Source organism: Macrotis lagotis, chromosome 5, assembly GCF_037893015.1.
Source record: "Macrotis lagotis isolate mMagLag1 chromosome 5, bilby.v1.9.chrom.fasta, whole genome shotgun sequence".
Taxonomy (NCBI): domain Eukaryota; kingdom Metazoa; phylum Chordata; class Mammalia; order Peramelemorphia; family Peramelidae; genus Macrotis; species Macrotis lagotis.
The window spans coordinates 70040987-70057648 of NC_133662.1; the positions used below are offsets into that span (position 1 = coordinate 70040987).

Below are 16662 nucleotides of genomic sequence, written 5' to 3' on the forward strand. Positions count from 1 at the left end.
GATGTCCTTGGGCCAGTCACTCTGAGGATTCACAGATATACCTTCCCCCACGCCGTCCCCCAACTTCACCGCCCCTTCAGCCACCCACCCCCTTTCGAAGAGGACAAAATTGCGGTTCGAGGGTTCTTTATTCCCTTTGCCTGCCGCAGTTGCATCCTCTGCAGAAGGTAGAGCAGACGGCCAAGCCAAGTCCCGGCCAGGACAGTTGTGTGGGGTCTGGCCCTGAGCTCCTTTGTCACTGCTCATCGACCTTGGCTCGAAGCCTCCCCCCCCCTTCGGGAAGTGGGCCGCACTACAAGTCCCGGCAGCCCCCGCGGCCCGCCTCCTCCCCTCCTCCCCGCCCCTCCGTCCCTCCCTCCTAACTCCCCCGGCGGGCGGCGGGGCTGGAGCCGGGCTTTGATCTGCGGCTGGCGCTGGCCCGGGCCAGCTCGCCGCGGTGCTCGGAGCGGAGACGTCAGGTTGCAAGCAGTCGCTCCGCGCCGCATCCTCAGCCGCGCTCGCGCCTCCCGTTGGAGCAGCGCCCCGCCTCGCGCCCCGCCTCTGGCCCCGCAGCCCCGCCAAGTGTTGCTGGGCGTCCAGTCGGGACTCTACTGCCCTCCTCCTCGCCCCCACCCCCGCCTCCTCCGGGGAAGGGGCATCGGATGAAGGGAGACGATGGTCATCCGAGTCTTCATCGCCTCCTCTTCGGGCTTTGTGGCGGTGAGTGGAGGGAGGCGCCGCGGGCACAGGCGGGCAGCCGGGAGGGAAAGGGGAGAAGCCCCTTCCCCAGCCCCCAGGGGGCGGGAGTCAAACTTTGCAAATGAGAAAGGGAAGGTGGGAACTTGGCGGCTCCACCTGCGGGTTCAGGGAGCAGAGGAGGGTCCTCGGGGGCCACGAAGTCCAGCCCCTTTACCTCACTTGACAGGTGAGAAAACAGACAGAAGCGACTTGGCCAAGGTCACTCTCTGAGCCTGACAGTCCTTCCAGGAGCAAGGGGACAGTTTTCCTGCCCCCTCCCCTCCTGTAGGACCTTGGGAACCTGGAGGGCATCTCCCAGATCACCTAGTCCAGTTCCTTTCGTTTACAGGGAGGAGACAGCCCCAGAAGAGGGGAGGAGACCAAAGTACATTTTCCCCTTAGACCAGGGTGGGGGTTTGACCTCGGATCCTGCGCTCTTGTCTAATCACTGATTATAAGCGTCTTCGGGACTGGGGACCTCTGAGCCTCTCTTCCTCCTACCTGATTATCATATCATATTAATATATCATATTAATCATTTCTTAAGGCATTTTGTGCCAGAGAGATGAGAAAACTGAGGTCCCTAAAGGTAAATTGACTTATCCATGGTCATACAGGGAGTAAGAGGCAGAGGCAAGAATTCAAGTTTTCTGATCAAAAGGGGAAGACATAGATGTCTCCTGGTTCTCTCCCCTAAATCCAACCCCCCCCCCCCCAGATCCTAGAATTAGATACTAGGGATGATCTTTCCCAGTTCCATCACAGTGGTGAATTGACTTGCCCAAGGTCACTCTAAAATAGTAAGCAGCTTAGGCAGACCGCTTTGTCTGAAATCTCTGCTTTTCCCACTAGACAAATCCTGTATAGGATTCAGGAACTAGTGAGGTGAGGGACAGGAACATGAACAATACCTCTTGGCATTGACTTTTAAGGGGCAGACCAGAGAGGATTTTCATTTTTCCAGCGTTCTTTTCATCTTGGGCCTTCTGACCACTTTCTCATAGGCTATGCCAAGTCCATTGTTTTGTTTTTAAATTTAACTCCCAAAGAAAACATGTTTAAATGGTACGTACCTCCTTCTGTTCCATTCCCCACCCCACCCCTTCCCAATATATTGCTATAGTTTGTCTAGATACAAAGAAAGGCAAACCAGGTTTTACCTGCTCTGTCAGTTTTTTAATGGTCACCATAAAAATAGTTCCTCCCTTTAGTGATACCGAATGATGTAATATATATTTGTTTGAGGTACATATTCTTGCTTGATTTATCTCCAGACATTCTGTGGTATCATGAACATTTATGTTCTTAGTAGAATTTAGAGCCAGTAATTATCTCAAAAACCATTTAGTGCAGAGGTTCTACTCCTGGCATCCATGAACTCCTGAGAGATCTCTGGCTAGGTTTCAGAGAGTTTGTGAATTTTCTTGAAAAGAAAAATAAATTCAGATCTCGATGCTTTCTAATCTCTAACAGAAATTTAACATTTCCTTCCTTGACATGCATAAAAAAGTTAAGAATCTTTAATCTAATTCAGCTACATCATTTTACTGATAAGGAAATAGTTTCAGGGAATTACAGTGACTTTCCCAAGGTCACATAGCAGATGAGTGGTACAGCCAAAATTTTATATATGTATAGGGTATGTATACATATATATATGTATATATATATATATATATATATATATAGTAATTTGTTTTTACAATAGCTTTATTTCCAAATATAGCTTTTCTTCCTCCTCTGCTCAGTGTGATCCTTTATAACAAAGAAGGAAGGCGGGGGGGGGGGGGGGGGGGGGGGGGGGGGGGGGGGGGGGGGGAAGAGAGATAACCCCGGGAAACTTAGCAACACATTAACCATATCTGATAACAGTGTTCCACACCCATAGGGTCATAGATTTAAGGCTGGGAAGGACTTAGAGGCTTTGGAATTCAACTTTTTTCATTTTATAAATGAGGAAACAGAGCCTAGAGGTGGGAACAGTTTATCCAGAGTCACCCAGGTATTAAATAATAGAAATGGAGCTTGAGCATATGCTCTATTTTTTTTTAGCTGCCTATCTATTTGGGGATTGTTTTTGTTTCATGGTTTAGCCTTGGGATAAAGGCAGCAAGTCTCATTCAAACTAGCTAGAGATATTCCTTAAAGAAGAATATAATTTATGTCTCATACTGTAGTACTAATATGTATCAGAGTTATTGTGACTTAAATTTTTTGGATAAACAGTCAAAGTTCATATTAAGTTTTTATGTATATCCTAATATTAACAAATGCTTTCTTAAGTCAAGAATCTTAATATACCTAAAGAAATGTAGGGGTCTCACTAGGTTCTTACCTTGTATTTGGGTAGAGTAATTTAATAGTGGGTTCTTTCCCAAAGGGAGAGGTGGAATAAAATACTGACTGTAAAGACTTATAAACCCTCATAAGCACTTGAATTACAAGAGAAACCAACCCCAGAATACTGAGGCATTTGCCCAGAGAACAATTGGTGGGAAGTTATTATCTTGGCCAGGCAGGGCTGTGTTGAGGTTTTTGTAGTCTTGTTTACTTTGTACTGCTTAGTCATACCTACCTGCTATAAATTTCACCATTAAGTCACAAATCATGTTTCTAGGAAGAGAGTCAGGCTCAGGAATGGAAGTGCTCATCTAAATGCATCTATGAATGAGGCCATTACAAGACTTTAGGTCATACCCTGACCCCTATGCTATAATAATTCTATATGTGACATTTTTATTCTTCAGGAAGGATGAAAGTAGAGCCTGGAAGAAGTAACCTGTAGAGACTCAGGCTAGGCCCAAGCCTGGCAAAGTTGTTAGGAATTATCTTGTATTAATATCTGGATTTTTGAGGACCTCAAATCAAAATGGTTCTGTATGACCAAGCATCCCTCCTCCCACCCCCTGCCCAGTAGCATTAAAAAAAAAAAAAACTCCAAACCATTTCTTTTTATTGAAAGGAACACTGGCCTGGTAATTGGTTGATACAAGTCCCAGTGATGCCCTCTCTGCAGGACAAATTGTTTACCCTTCTAGGCCCCCAGGTTTTTTCATTCAACTTAGGGTACATTTATAATGAAGGGGTATGACTGGATGGTCTCAAGATCCTTTTTAGCTCTAACATTCATTTTTTGAGTTATGACTCATAGATTTAGTCAGAGTTTCTCAAACTCTTTATGCTCTTAAAAATTGAGGATCTTTTCCTAAGAACTTTTGTTTGTGAGTGATATCTATCTGTATTTAATGTAACAGACATAAAAAAAGTCTTAGTTTTATGAAAAGTTTTTGAACTCCCAAGAAAGAAAGGGTCTTAGGAACCTCTAGCTACCCCTGGACCACACTTTTGAAAACCACTGATCTAACCTAAACCATGCCTTCCAAAGAATTCCCACTACTACCAGATACTTGATAAGTGGTCACCTAACCTCTACTTGCAAGAACACCTGTAAGGAAGAATTCACTGCTTCCAGAGGCAGCCCTTTCCACTAGTAAAAGTTTTTCCTTATTATCAAGCCTAATCAATTGTTTTGCAACTTTTCACTCATTGGTCCTTATTCATCCCAGGAGGCTAAAAAGTCCAATCTTACTCTAATGCATGCATTACATCCCTTTCAGTGCTTAAGGGCCCCTCACTTTTACTCACTGAGTCTTTTCTTTGTGAATTGACTAGATCTGGATAATTTCCTGAATAATCCCCATTATTTTGTGTAGACAGGTCCTTAAAGTATATTTATTTCTTTTCTTTAGTGTTTAATTCTGTGGCATCTGTATTCTGTTTAATATAATGCCTTGCAGGTATTCGGACAGAGTTTGGCATAAACAGTTAGAAATACTCAGCAGTTGAATACTCACAGCTAATGAAAACTAATTATCCATTTCAATGGACTTATGTGTAAACACTGACTCTTTTCAGGTTTCAAACAATAGCATTCATTGAGACTCTCTAACTGTAATATCCTATCCCATTAACCAGTAGTTCACTTTTTCTCTAAAAATGCAGTTCTGAGGCATTTAGTGACTCTGGAGTTTCTGCCCAAATACAGAAATTCATAATTATTTCAAGAAATAATGAGCTGTTTATAGACTTCATTTAGGTCACCTGATTGCTGACTGGGCAAAGTTAATGGGGTCTTATTGCAGTCCTGCTCATTATATTGGTCATAGTCACAATTTCATTCATAGTATTTGGGAACCTAGAGGTTTCTGTTCTTTTCAGAAAATAACACATATGTCAGCAATCTTAGTTCCCCCAAATGAACAGAAGTGACAGGATCCAATCCTGACCTAGGGTATGGGAGAATAAATAGTTTGCAAGTCAATTTGGCTTTGGCTGAACCTCCTTAAATAGCTGAGGTAGGAACGTTACATAATTTACCAGGGGTTGCTTAAAAAGAGGAGAGACCTTGTGGGCTTGATAGATAAAGGGTTTCAAATCTGCCTTCTGACATATACTAGTTAGGTGACTTTGGGCAAGATAATTAATCTTTCGGTGCCCCCAAATAACTTCCCCACCTGATAAACTATAGATGAATTCCTGAAGGATTTCCTCATACTGGGAATCCCCACATTGATAATATCAGAAAAGAAAAAGAAAAGCTAAAAAAGATCGTGAGCCAACCAGACCCAGATTTGAATGGCAATTGCAAGTTAAAATTCAGGTATCCTATTGGAATTCACAGGATCTTGGACAAGTCCCTTCATCTTCCTGAGTCGCAATTTCCCCAGATAAAATGGAAAATATTAAATCTTGGACTGCATATCTCAAGGGCAGCTAGGAGGTACAGTAGGTGGAGCACTGGGCTTATATTCAGTGAGTTTAAATCTGGTCTCAAGATACTTATTAGCAGTGTGACTCTGAGAAAGTCCCTTAAGTTTCTCATCTTTAAAATGAGCTGGAGGGAGAAATGGCAAAACACTCTTTGCCATTCTCTTTGCTGGGAAATCTTCAAAATGAAAATGGAATGTGACTGAACAACAAAACTCTATATCTCAAGAGTTAAAGGAGAATGCAGTTGTAAATTTTAAAGAGCTAGTGTGATAATATTTAACACATACACATATACATATACACAAATATATACATACACATATAGACACATACATACATACACAAATATCCATATGCAAATATTTTTATTTTTATCATTTGTCCAATTTTAATTGAAGGTAGGTGACTCATTAAGGGAAGTAAATTCAATTTACTTTAGTTGAACAAATATTTATCAAGTGCCTACTATGTGCAAAGCATTTAATTGAACTTGGGGATGGAGGAAGGGTAAGAGACATGATAGGAAGCAAGGAACCCCCCCCCCCCATTTGTGAATGCTTTATTGTTATGATGGAGTAGCCAGTGCATTCCAGACACAACTCTATTAGTTAAGGGAATCGGGGAGGAAGGAACTAGAGGGCTCTTCCATTTATCCCTAAGGAAGCATCTATTCCCCAGAGTTTTGATGTCTATTGTCCACTAGAGAAAATGAAATTGGGAATGTTACATGTGTCTATGAAACACGAAGCAGGAGATAACCTACTTTCCTGATATTTATAATCTAGTAAGGGGTAGGGCATGTATATACCTATACAGACAGCTTAGCCTAGAGTCAGCCAGATGGGCATAATGGATAAATTGTAACAGTAATTGTGTATTGTTTTAGGTTGTGAGGTATAGATGTGTGTGTATGTATACACATGTAATATACAATTACAGTTATAATTTAACCACTGTGCTATTTTATATGTACACATACACACAGTCTTACCAGTGATACCATCAGTTTGACTATGAAACAATAAATATTCTGTGATATTAATAAATATTTGAAATATTGGTAATTCATTTAAGTGTTAACTTTATCCTGGTTCTGGTCTCAAGAAAATCTTATTTCAGGTTAGTCCTCAAGTTATGGGACCCTGGGCAAATCACATAACCTGTCTGTCTCAGTTTCTTGAATTGTAAAATGGGGATAATAATAACAACTCAGTGTTGTTGCAAAGATTATGAGATAATATTCTAAAGTGCTTGTCACAGGGCTGGCACATAGTAACTACTGAATAAATTCTTGTTCCCTTCTCTTTCCTAGAGCATGTTAAGTGAGGTATAGACAGTATTAGAGTTGGTCTGTCTGAGAAAGTGACAGCCTCAGTTCTCCCCAGAAAATTGAGACCCTAAAGTAATTTGGAAAGGTAATATATTAATATGCTTTTTTTATTAAAAGGAGGGGAAGTTGCAGTAATAGTCACTGAAAAAATATTTCTTGTGTTTACTTTATGTGCAGTATTATATTAAATGCTAGTTGGTGAAATGGTCAGGTTGGAATAAAAAGAATATCAGGGAAGTAGAGGACATGCATAAGTAGTGTGGAAAGCACTGAATGTGTAGTCACAGGACCTGGGGTTGTCACCTGGCTTGACTGCTTAGTATCAGAGTGACCTTGGCTAAATCATTTAGCCTTTTTGACCTCATTAGCCTCATCTGTAAAATGAGGAGGTTGGCCCAGATGAATCAAAGTCCCCATTCAACTTTGAATCTTGTTCTCCTATGCTTTCTCCTCACTATACTTATTAAACTATGTTAGCTAATACTTTTAATAAAGAGGAGTCACAAGGACACATTTCTTTGTCAGAAACTTCACAGTCCAAGGTAGAAATGATAGACCAGGCATAGGGATCTTTTCTAGGTTGGCTGACATGGGCATTTACCCCTAGATACTAACACATCAATCGTGTTATGAAAAAAATAGTAAAAATAGGAATTTCTGCATGGAGAAAAATTACTTCCTTTCTACTTAAAAATTTTAAGTTGGGGTCAAAGTCATTCAGTTTATAGTAATAGGTATCTCAGTATATTAAGTATTTGTGATTGATCAATGAAGCATATAGGTGATAACCCATATCTTTAACAAGATGGTTTTTGAGAGTTGCCATGCCTCCCAAATTAACAACTAAGGTGATGAACCAATAGATTATTCAGACAATAAACATATTCAATTCACCATCTGTCTCATTACTTGAATGTTTTCCAGCTTGGTAGGACTCAAATCTTGTGTCCTACCAGCACAGCCTTTTAAGGACCTAGAGCCATCTCCATACCATGAAGAAATCCCAAGAATGGTTGTTTTATGGAGAAATAAGGGAAAGAGCCTTAAAATACATATGCTGGCTTAATTCAAACTTTGAAATTCATTCATATTAAAATGCAGTCAATCAGTCGTAAAGTATGAGGAATAATATGAATGCTTTCCAGTTTTGATAGGGGGATGAGGCAAGAAGAACTGGTTTAGCAATTGATAACATAGAAAGAATTTTATGATTTAACATGAGGTGAATAAAGAAAGCAGTTCCAGAAAAGCAGTACACAAACTACGATTATTGAAAAAGAAAAAAATATTCATTAGGTGTAGTGGAAAGAATTCTGACTTTGGAGTCAGAAAACCTGGGTTCAGATTCAACTTCCTTAACTACTTGTCTGACCTTGATTTAACTTCTTTGAATCTCAGTATTTTCATATATGAAATGGACTAGATGATCCATGAGGTCCCTTTATAGCTCTTTTTTTTAGGGTTTTTTTTTTTTTTTTTGCAAGGCAATGGGGTTAAGTGGCTTGCCCAAGACCATACAGCTAGGTAATTATTAAGTGTCTGAGGCTGGATTTGAACTCAGGTACTCCTGACTCCACAGCTGTGCCACCTAGCCAGTCCCCCTTTATAGCTCTTGATCTGTAGTCCTTTGTTGTTTGTAAGATTTTGGGCAAAATAAAACACAATTGATAATTGCTTTTGTTCATTTTCAAGTCAACCTGAAACTCAGGAACAAGTCATTCTGTAATTCATTCAATAAACATCTAGTAAGCACCTACTGTATGCAACAAACTTTGTTAGGGCTAAGGATAGACTAACAAATCTGAAAGAAGTAATAATGATATAGCTATATATATAAAATAATTAGTAATTTTAAGTAGTTTTAAATATATATATTTGGTTTTAGGTTATGTGTAAAAATCTATATCATAAAAGGGAATTTGTATTTTTAGTTGCAAAATAGTAGTTGAATATCCCTTTTTTATCTGTGAAAATTATAATAGGTCCTCATCGAGCTGTAGTTAAGATTGTCTCACTGGACAAAGCTGAATTTTTAAAGGTGTCAAAAGGATTATTTGTTCAGCTGCTAAACTTCAGCAAACTCGACTTCTAAGTTCTAATTGCATATGAATTTTTTTTCTCATTTATAAATTACTTTTAAGAAGGACCTAAGTTGTTCTGACTTTAATTTTGATTGTGGGGTGGCTTAGTTAAAAATGTGAGTCAACTTATATTGATCCAAATTACACAATACAATTGATTCATTTTTATTTGATTCATTTTACATTTTGTTTGACTAAACTCAAGGGGAAATAAATTTTATGATGAGTTTGCTTCCTCTTTTTCTGGGTCATGTTGAGTGTTCATTAAAATTTTGGGGAAAAGAAAACAATTCTCCTGACTCTACATAATTGTTTTTTGTTTACTTCCAACTGAAGCTCAGGGACTTGTAATTGAACCTTTCTGTTCAGTAGTTTTGACTGATCCTCATGCATCATAGTTCAGGAAAGTAGAAAGCCTACTTCACCTAGCTCATACAACTTGCAAAAGGAATTTATGACAGTCTTAGATTTTTGGTTTGGACTTGTTCTTTTAATGGATCCCTCCTGATAAGTATCATTAAGTACACTATTCCCAGTAATAGTAACAGTAGTAGTTGTACTCTGTAATTCTATAAAGTTAAAAGATTCTGTCTCCTGTGTGAGTTTTCCCAAAAGTTTGGAAGAGTGTGATGCAATTTTTTTCCTTTTAGGTCTGTTATGTGAACAGTCACTATCAACATAGTAAACACCAAAGAGTAAAAATTTAATCAAATGATGTTTTAATTGTTTCTCCTCTAGGACAGTGCTCTAGATCAGTTTCAGTGAGGGAATACCAAAAACTTGTTTGGGAATTGACTTGAACTTCTAAGGATAACCTAGAACCGGGCAGATCTTCAGAAGGCTCCCTGTCCCTCTAGATCTTTTGGAAGTTGACCAGTTCTATAGTAGAATGGTACAGGAACTTAATGTGAAGCATCTCTCGACACTGTCATGGCGACATGATGGGAAAGTGAATCAGTTAATCAAGGTGCCAGGCAATGGACATACAAAAAGACACACAAAGAATCTCTCCTCATGAGCCAGTTCAAATTATTAGAATGAATCTATATATGGAGGTTGATAGCCACAATATGTTGTTTCAACTTCCTATAATTACTGTTGATCAAAAAATAAAAATGGATATGGAAATAGATCTCTGCCTTCTTGGAATTAATAGCATTGAAAGCAGATTAGTTCTTGGATATATAGAAGTAGCCTTCCTGGACAAGACCAGCTGTGTCTTCTTATCCTGTTTGACTTTAGGTAGCAAAGTGGATAGAATACTATAGTTAGGAAGATGAGTTCAAATTTGACCTCCAGACACTTATTAACTGTGCTTTCTTGGGCAAGTCACTGAAACACTGTCTGGCTCAGTTTCTTTATTTAACAAAGGTAAACTGAGGTAGTTCTTGGAGGGACAGTCAACTTGTAATAAAGGATCTCATGGGGTGTCTTCATTTGTACCCAAAGGCACTTGAGTGAGAGCTGGCAGGGCCTTTTATATTTAGGTGTACCTTCCTTCTAATTGACTTAACACATTTCTTCCCTGTCAATCTTGATTGGTGGACATTTTAATGAGAAAGTAGGTTAAGAGTTTTCAGTTCCTCCTTATCTTTAAGAGGGAGGAAGGTAGTGGGCTGGCCCTCAGGTGTGGTTAGTAACAGCACCTGTCTGTGATCACTTGTCTCTGACTCCTAAGGAATGTGAGCTGCTAACAGTCTTAATCAGAAAAACATAATCCATCTCAACCAGGTATTCATTGGCTTTTACTCCCCTTTGTAGAGCAGGTCACCCCAAACTTTAATGAAGGGAGCTAGGACCTAAGTTTCCAACCCTTGCAGGAGTATCTAGTTCAAATTGGGTCCAGTTTCTAGACTCAACAGAAGGCTGGGTCCCATTTGGGTGAGTCCCATCCCAAACTGGTTAAGGAGCAGATGCCTTGGGGGCTAGGAGTGATCACATCACTCAGGTCTGGGACCTTCAGGGACTGCTTCTCCTATTCAGAAGTAAGGTCTTGACAAAAAGGAAAAAGGAAGGATCACAAATTAATAATTTGTTATAAATACAGTATCTTGCTATTGATTTCCCTCATTTATATGTAAGATGAAGAAAATATGAAGATAGTATTTATAAAATATGTTGTAAACTTTAGCACCCTATATAATATTAGCTGTTATTAATTTAATAATCTTTTATTATGATAATTTTAATAACAACAGTTGCCCCTATAGTATCTGATTATGCTCTGGAGATGTTCTCCTAAATTTCCAAGATGCCAGTGTAACATTTGGCTTGTTCAACTGTTCTCCTTCACTCCTTCCTTTTCTGCTCATTGTCTGGATGTGTGATCTCATCATTGAACAGAGCTCCCCACTGTAGGCATTCCCTTTTCCAATGTAAATTGGCAGTAGCTCTGCAGCTAATAGTTTTAAAGAGTTGCCTGAGGCCCTGAGAAGTTTAGCAGATGAGCACTTAATTATGTTTTTCTGCTCTTATGTAGCCTTATGTTATTTATATCACTTCTAAAGGAAAAGCATTGCTGCTAATTCTTTACACATTTTTCCATTTATTTTTATATTAAGTATTTATTTTCTTTCCCTCATACCTTTCTCCAATTTAAAAATAAAATAAAGTCCTAGTAACAAATATGCATGTGAAAAAAATTCTTACATTTTCCTTGTCTAAAAATGTATGCTTCATTCTCCATCTTGACTCTAAGCTCTTCTTGGTCATGAGGTAGGCTGACATTCTGCATCATTAATCTTCTGATGTTAATGTGGTCATTACATTGATCAAAGTTCATAAGTCCTTTACAGTTGTTTGTAATATTGTTCTTGTTATATAGATTGTCTTGCCGTTGACTTCAGGATGCATTGATTCACAAAAATTTTCCTAGATTTCTCTGAAGTCATCTCTTACTACATAATATATTTCTTACTGCATAATATTTGCCATTACATTCATATGCCATAATTATTAGCCATTCCTCAACTGATGTGTACTGCCATAGTTTCTAGTGCATTGTTGCTATGCAAAGAACTACTTTAAATGTTTTTGTACATATGAATTCTTTTTCTTTATTTTTTAATCTTTTTATAGTGAAAGTCTAGGAGAGACATATGAGTCAAAGAGTATATACAATTCAGTGATTTTTTTTTATTATAATTCTAGTTTCCAGGATGATTAGCCAATCTGTAACCCCTAGTTTCTCCAATACTTGTCTTTTTCTTTTTTCCCTCATCTTAATGAAATCTAATGGCTGTAAATTAGAATTTCAGAGTAATTTGCATTTTTATCTATTCATTAGTGATTTGGAGTTTTTTACACACACACACACACACATACACACACACACACACACACACACACACACACACACACAGAGTTTTTAATAGCTTGCATGTCTTCCTTTGAGAACTGCCTGTTTGCATCCTTGGTTCATTTATCAATTGGTGAATGGCTCTTATTATTTTGAATCAGTTCCCTATGTATCTTGGAAATAAGTCTTTTATCAGGGGGAAAAAATTTGCTGCAAATATCCTTTTCCTTGTTGCTAGTTTACCTTTTGATTTTAGTTGTATTGGTATTGTTTGTGCAAACAAACTTCATTTTTCTGTAATGAAAATTTTTATCTTTGATCTCTACCCTTTGTTTCATCATGAATTTTTCATGTAGTATACTTACACTAAGTATCTGTCAAGTGTTTTGATATTTTGGGGATTGTAGTATTACCTAGATTTGGAGCCTTAAGGTTTCACCAACAAGCTATTTTAACCTCATGCAAGGTTCCTTGGTAGATGCAACCATACAGATGATTGTGTACACTGGTTATCAACATCTATATTCCTTGGAGATATTTTCTATTGTTGTGGAGATAACCTGTAGAGATTCCAATTGGAAGAGCAATTGCTTATTATCAGTGGTGAAATCCTCCAGTTGCTCCTATTTGTGGATGATATTATGCTGATTAAATCAAGCTCCAGAATACAGTAGGGCTTTCTCATTGGGAGTCACAAACAATCAAAGGAGATCTATTTAGTAGTATAAACAAGTCAAAAAAATTGAGGATGGAAGAGTACTCACTTATATTCTTTTGGATAGGAAACTTGTGACCTTACTCCATTAGTGCATAAGCACTGCGGACAATGAGTTGAGTCCAGAAATGAACAGAGAAGGAAAGCAGACTGAATTAATTCCAAATAGGAAATTGTATAGCAAGATCATAAGCTGCCCCAAGCAGAAGAAACTAAATGCTAAGCAAATTAAAAATTCAGTGTTAGCCAATAACTTGGCTTTGCTTGTTGCTGGTATTTTTGGTTTTTTTTTTCCTTCTTTTAACTAACTGGCACAGTATGTAGTGTTCTGGGCCTTGAGTCAGAAAGACTTGAGTTCTAATCCAGCCTCAGATACTTAGCAGTATGAAGCTTTACAAGTTACATGACCTCTGTTTGCCTCAGGTTCCTCAACTGTAAAATGGGACTTATAATAACACTTACTTTCATGGTTTTAAGGAGGATCAAAGCAGATAATATTTGTAAAGCACTTAGCACATACTTAATAATTTTCCCTTTCTATTATGCTTGTCTGTCAGAGAAGGTAGCAGTCTTCCTCCTTATTCATGACATTCTTGTATATATTTGAAGCATTCTTTCTACATAATTAAGTTTTTTTAGGATAGTCATTGAAAGATGTCCTCCAATAGAATTTGTGACATTTCAATGATCTTAAGACTCATTAATTGGAATAAAAAAACCCCACAAAACAAACAAACAAAAAACCAGACCTGTGATTGTATAGGGAGCCTAGGGAAGAAATTCCTTCATCAAACAAGTCAGCACCTTCTCTGCCACAAAGGTTTAATAGAGTTGTCTGAACCCCTGAGAGTCTAAGTAACTTGTCCATGATCACATAGCCATTATGTGGTAAAGGCAGAATGTGGACTCCTATGTTCCCCTTCTCTAACCATTAAGCTGCCTTGCTTCTCTTAACTGGAATTTTAATGGTGCTATAATTTTGGGTAAAGAAGCAAATGGAAACAAAACAAGCTGATGTCAAATATACACATACATTTGTGAACAAACATACAGATTGAATTCTCTTTTATTCACTCTAGCCTACTTCCATAGCTGCAATGTTGCAGGATATAATTGTGATTCAAAATCATGACTCAGTAACATGCAGAATTCTCAATTATCAAAGAAACTATAGATTATGTTGAAGATACATTACCAAAGCAGGAAAATGAAATTTTAGAAAAATTCTTCATGATAGAGGTCAAACAAAAAGAGACTATGTTTAACCCTAAGGTAACTAGAAAATTAATTGTTAGAAGAATCCATTCCCGAAGCATTCTTAATTTAATCAAGGTTCTTCTGTGATAGTTTAATTACTACTGGATATTTATTGGATCACCCAGTAGTAATTAAAGTTTTATAACTCCATTGAAGTAATGATGTAGCCTTTTTTTGGATGCCTCCTTTTTTGCTCACCACTGTGCTGGAGGTTACAGGTTAGAACATTTCTTAAGAGTTTGACTTGGACTAAGATTTGTACTCTAAAGAATGCCATTTCAGGCTTTCATTCTCATTTAATCTGGAGCTAGATTATTCTGAGACTATGAATGTCAAGGAAGAAGTAGGGGACACTATTTCATAATGTTTTGTGAATTTTTTAGAAAAACATTGCATTAACTTTCCAGTAATCACTTCCATCTCTACCTCCCCCCATCCTCCAAGGAAATGTAATTGTAACAAAGATGAGTCCTTGTGCCTGGCATGCTTTCTCTTCAGCTTTACTTCAGAGAATCCTTGACTTTCTTCAAGACTTGGCTCAGATTCCACCTTCAGCAGGAGGTCTGTTCTACCCTTAAGATTATCTTCCAACTATTATTTTCTGTATCTGTATACATATTGTCTCCCAACCCTTTAGAAAATAGACTCTTTGAAGGCAGATACTGGGTTTTGGGTTTTTGTTTTTTTGCCTCTCTTTCTATCTTTAGATCTTAACACAGGGACTCAGCCCTAGTAAGCATTTAGCAAATTCGTATTGAATGATTGATGTCTAACAACTCAGATCTTTTTCTACAGTTAAAGTCTATCCACTTTGGCAAGGAAGACACATCTTCATGAGTTCAAAATTGACCTCAAACAGTTACTAGCTGTGTGATCCTGGGAAAAAAAATCACTTAATCTTGTTTGCCTCAGTTTCTTCATCTGTAATAAAATCTGGAGGAGGAAATGTCAAGTTGTTCCGGTTTCTTTGCCAAGAAAACCCCCATATGGGGTCACAGAGAGTCAGTCACAACTGAAAAATGACTGAACAACAACAGTAAAACTTTGGCAAAGAAGAGAAAATCATGTATCATTAATTTTCCTCCAAAATCTAGTGGTTTCTAAAGTCATCAGAGTTCTAGATTCTTTCAGTGTTATTTTCTTTGATTTTTTTTTAACTTAGGCACTTAGGACTAGACTTTTAACACTTTGTTTTTACTTGTTTTTCCTCATTTATAATAAAAAAATGACCTATAGCAAAGCAAAAATTGTGCATTTCTGAACTTTGATCCTCTTATAGCAAATACTATACTTGGAATTAGAGGAGGCTAATTAGGCAGCTGATTCAGGTACAAAAGGATAATACTTAATAATTATTTCTTAAAAATTCACATTTTTAATTAATGAAAATTTTCCTCAAAATAACATGTACAACACATATATCACACATATATTATTACAATGAATGCTCAAAATCTCTGGTCAATAATACCTTGGGGACACATTTTCACACCGCATCTGCACTGCACAAACATGTTCTGCAGAAAGATTGTTATTCATAGTTCTTTTCATGGGAAAGTTTTTAGTCATATTTACCAAAACTATCCCCCTAATGTTTTTCTTTGTATTTTGATTATATTATTTTTCTGTACATAATTTTAAAATTGTCATAATTAAGCATTTCTTTTGGGTTTCTCTCTGTTGAATAGAAAAATTAATCTCCCCTTCATATTTGAGATTTTCTTACTTTGGTTTGTGATCCACCAAGTTCTACTGTGTATCTTAGATGCTTGTCATCTGTGTCAGTAATAGAAAACAGATAGAAATGGATCCTTGTGACCTGCATATGGACTTGACATTATCCACATTGTATTACACCCTCTCCCACTTGGTCAAGGAGACTGACACCTATGTTCTATGTGACTATTAGACATAATTAATATTCTTTTGGCTGGTAATAACTTTCAGTTCTTGCTTCTGACAGAAATATGGTTTCTTATTCTACTCAAATTCCATGCCTTTTGTGTAATGTTAATTGTGCACTTGAACTGATTTTGTTTCTCTTATCCAGAGTGAGAGGAAGCACTGTGGCATACTGGACATGAAGAAAACCCATAAGGGAGAAAAATCTAATCTTTGGATTAAAAAAAAATTTTTTTTTGAGTAGCAGCAGTGATGATAACTCTATGATCAGATTTGCCAGTGATGGGATTCAAGTAATTTTTTTCAAACATATTAAATTCTTGCTTGGTAAATACAAAGTTTAGATAAGCCATTTTCATCACTGAGTATAGTGGGGGGGCTTTGATACACATGTGTATATATGCTATGTATATGAATATATAGACATACACAGATAGCTAGGAAAATATATTTCTTAAGTCTTAAGTGAAATAGTCCTGAGAGAAGGGCATAAGGAGAGGCAGAGGAGGGCAGGAAAACATTCATGTATGTTAGGTAGTTTTGTGAAGCTTTTTTAGTTAAAAAACTTTAATGATGTGGTTCACTACTAAGA

At 37.6% G+C, this 16662-nt stretch overlaps 1 protein-coding gene across 3 annotated transcripts in view; it reads left to right on the forward strand.

The window, feature by feature from the left end:
* Nucleotides 1-384: 384 nt before the first annotated feature.
* SH3BGRL2 (SH3 domain binding glutamate rich protein like 2) overlaps nt 385-16662 on the forward strand; it is an 86349-nt gene continuing 70071 nt past the window's right edge. The window contains exon 1 of one of the 3 annotated variants that reach the window (XM_074237379.1): nt 385-699. In XM_074237379.1, the coding sequence (XP_074093480.1) occupies nt 655-699 (45 nt within the window). In that variant the 5' untranslated portion in view covers nt 385-654. The remainder of the gene's footprint in view (nt 700-16662) is intronic. The other 2 variants (XM_074237381.1, XM_074237380.1) reach the window with 2 other exon arrangements.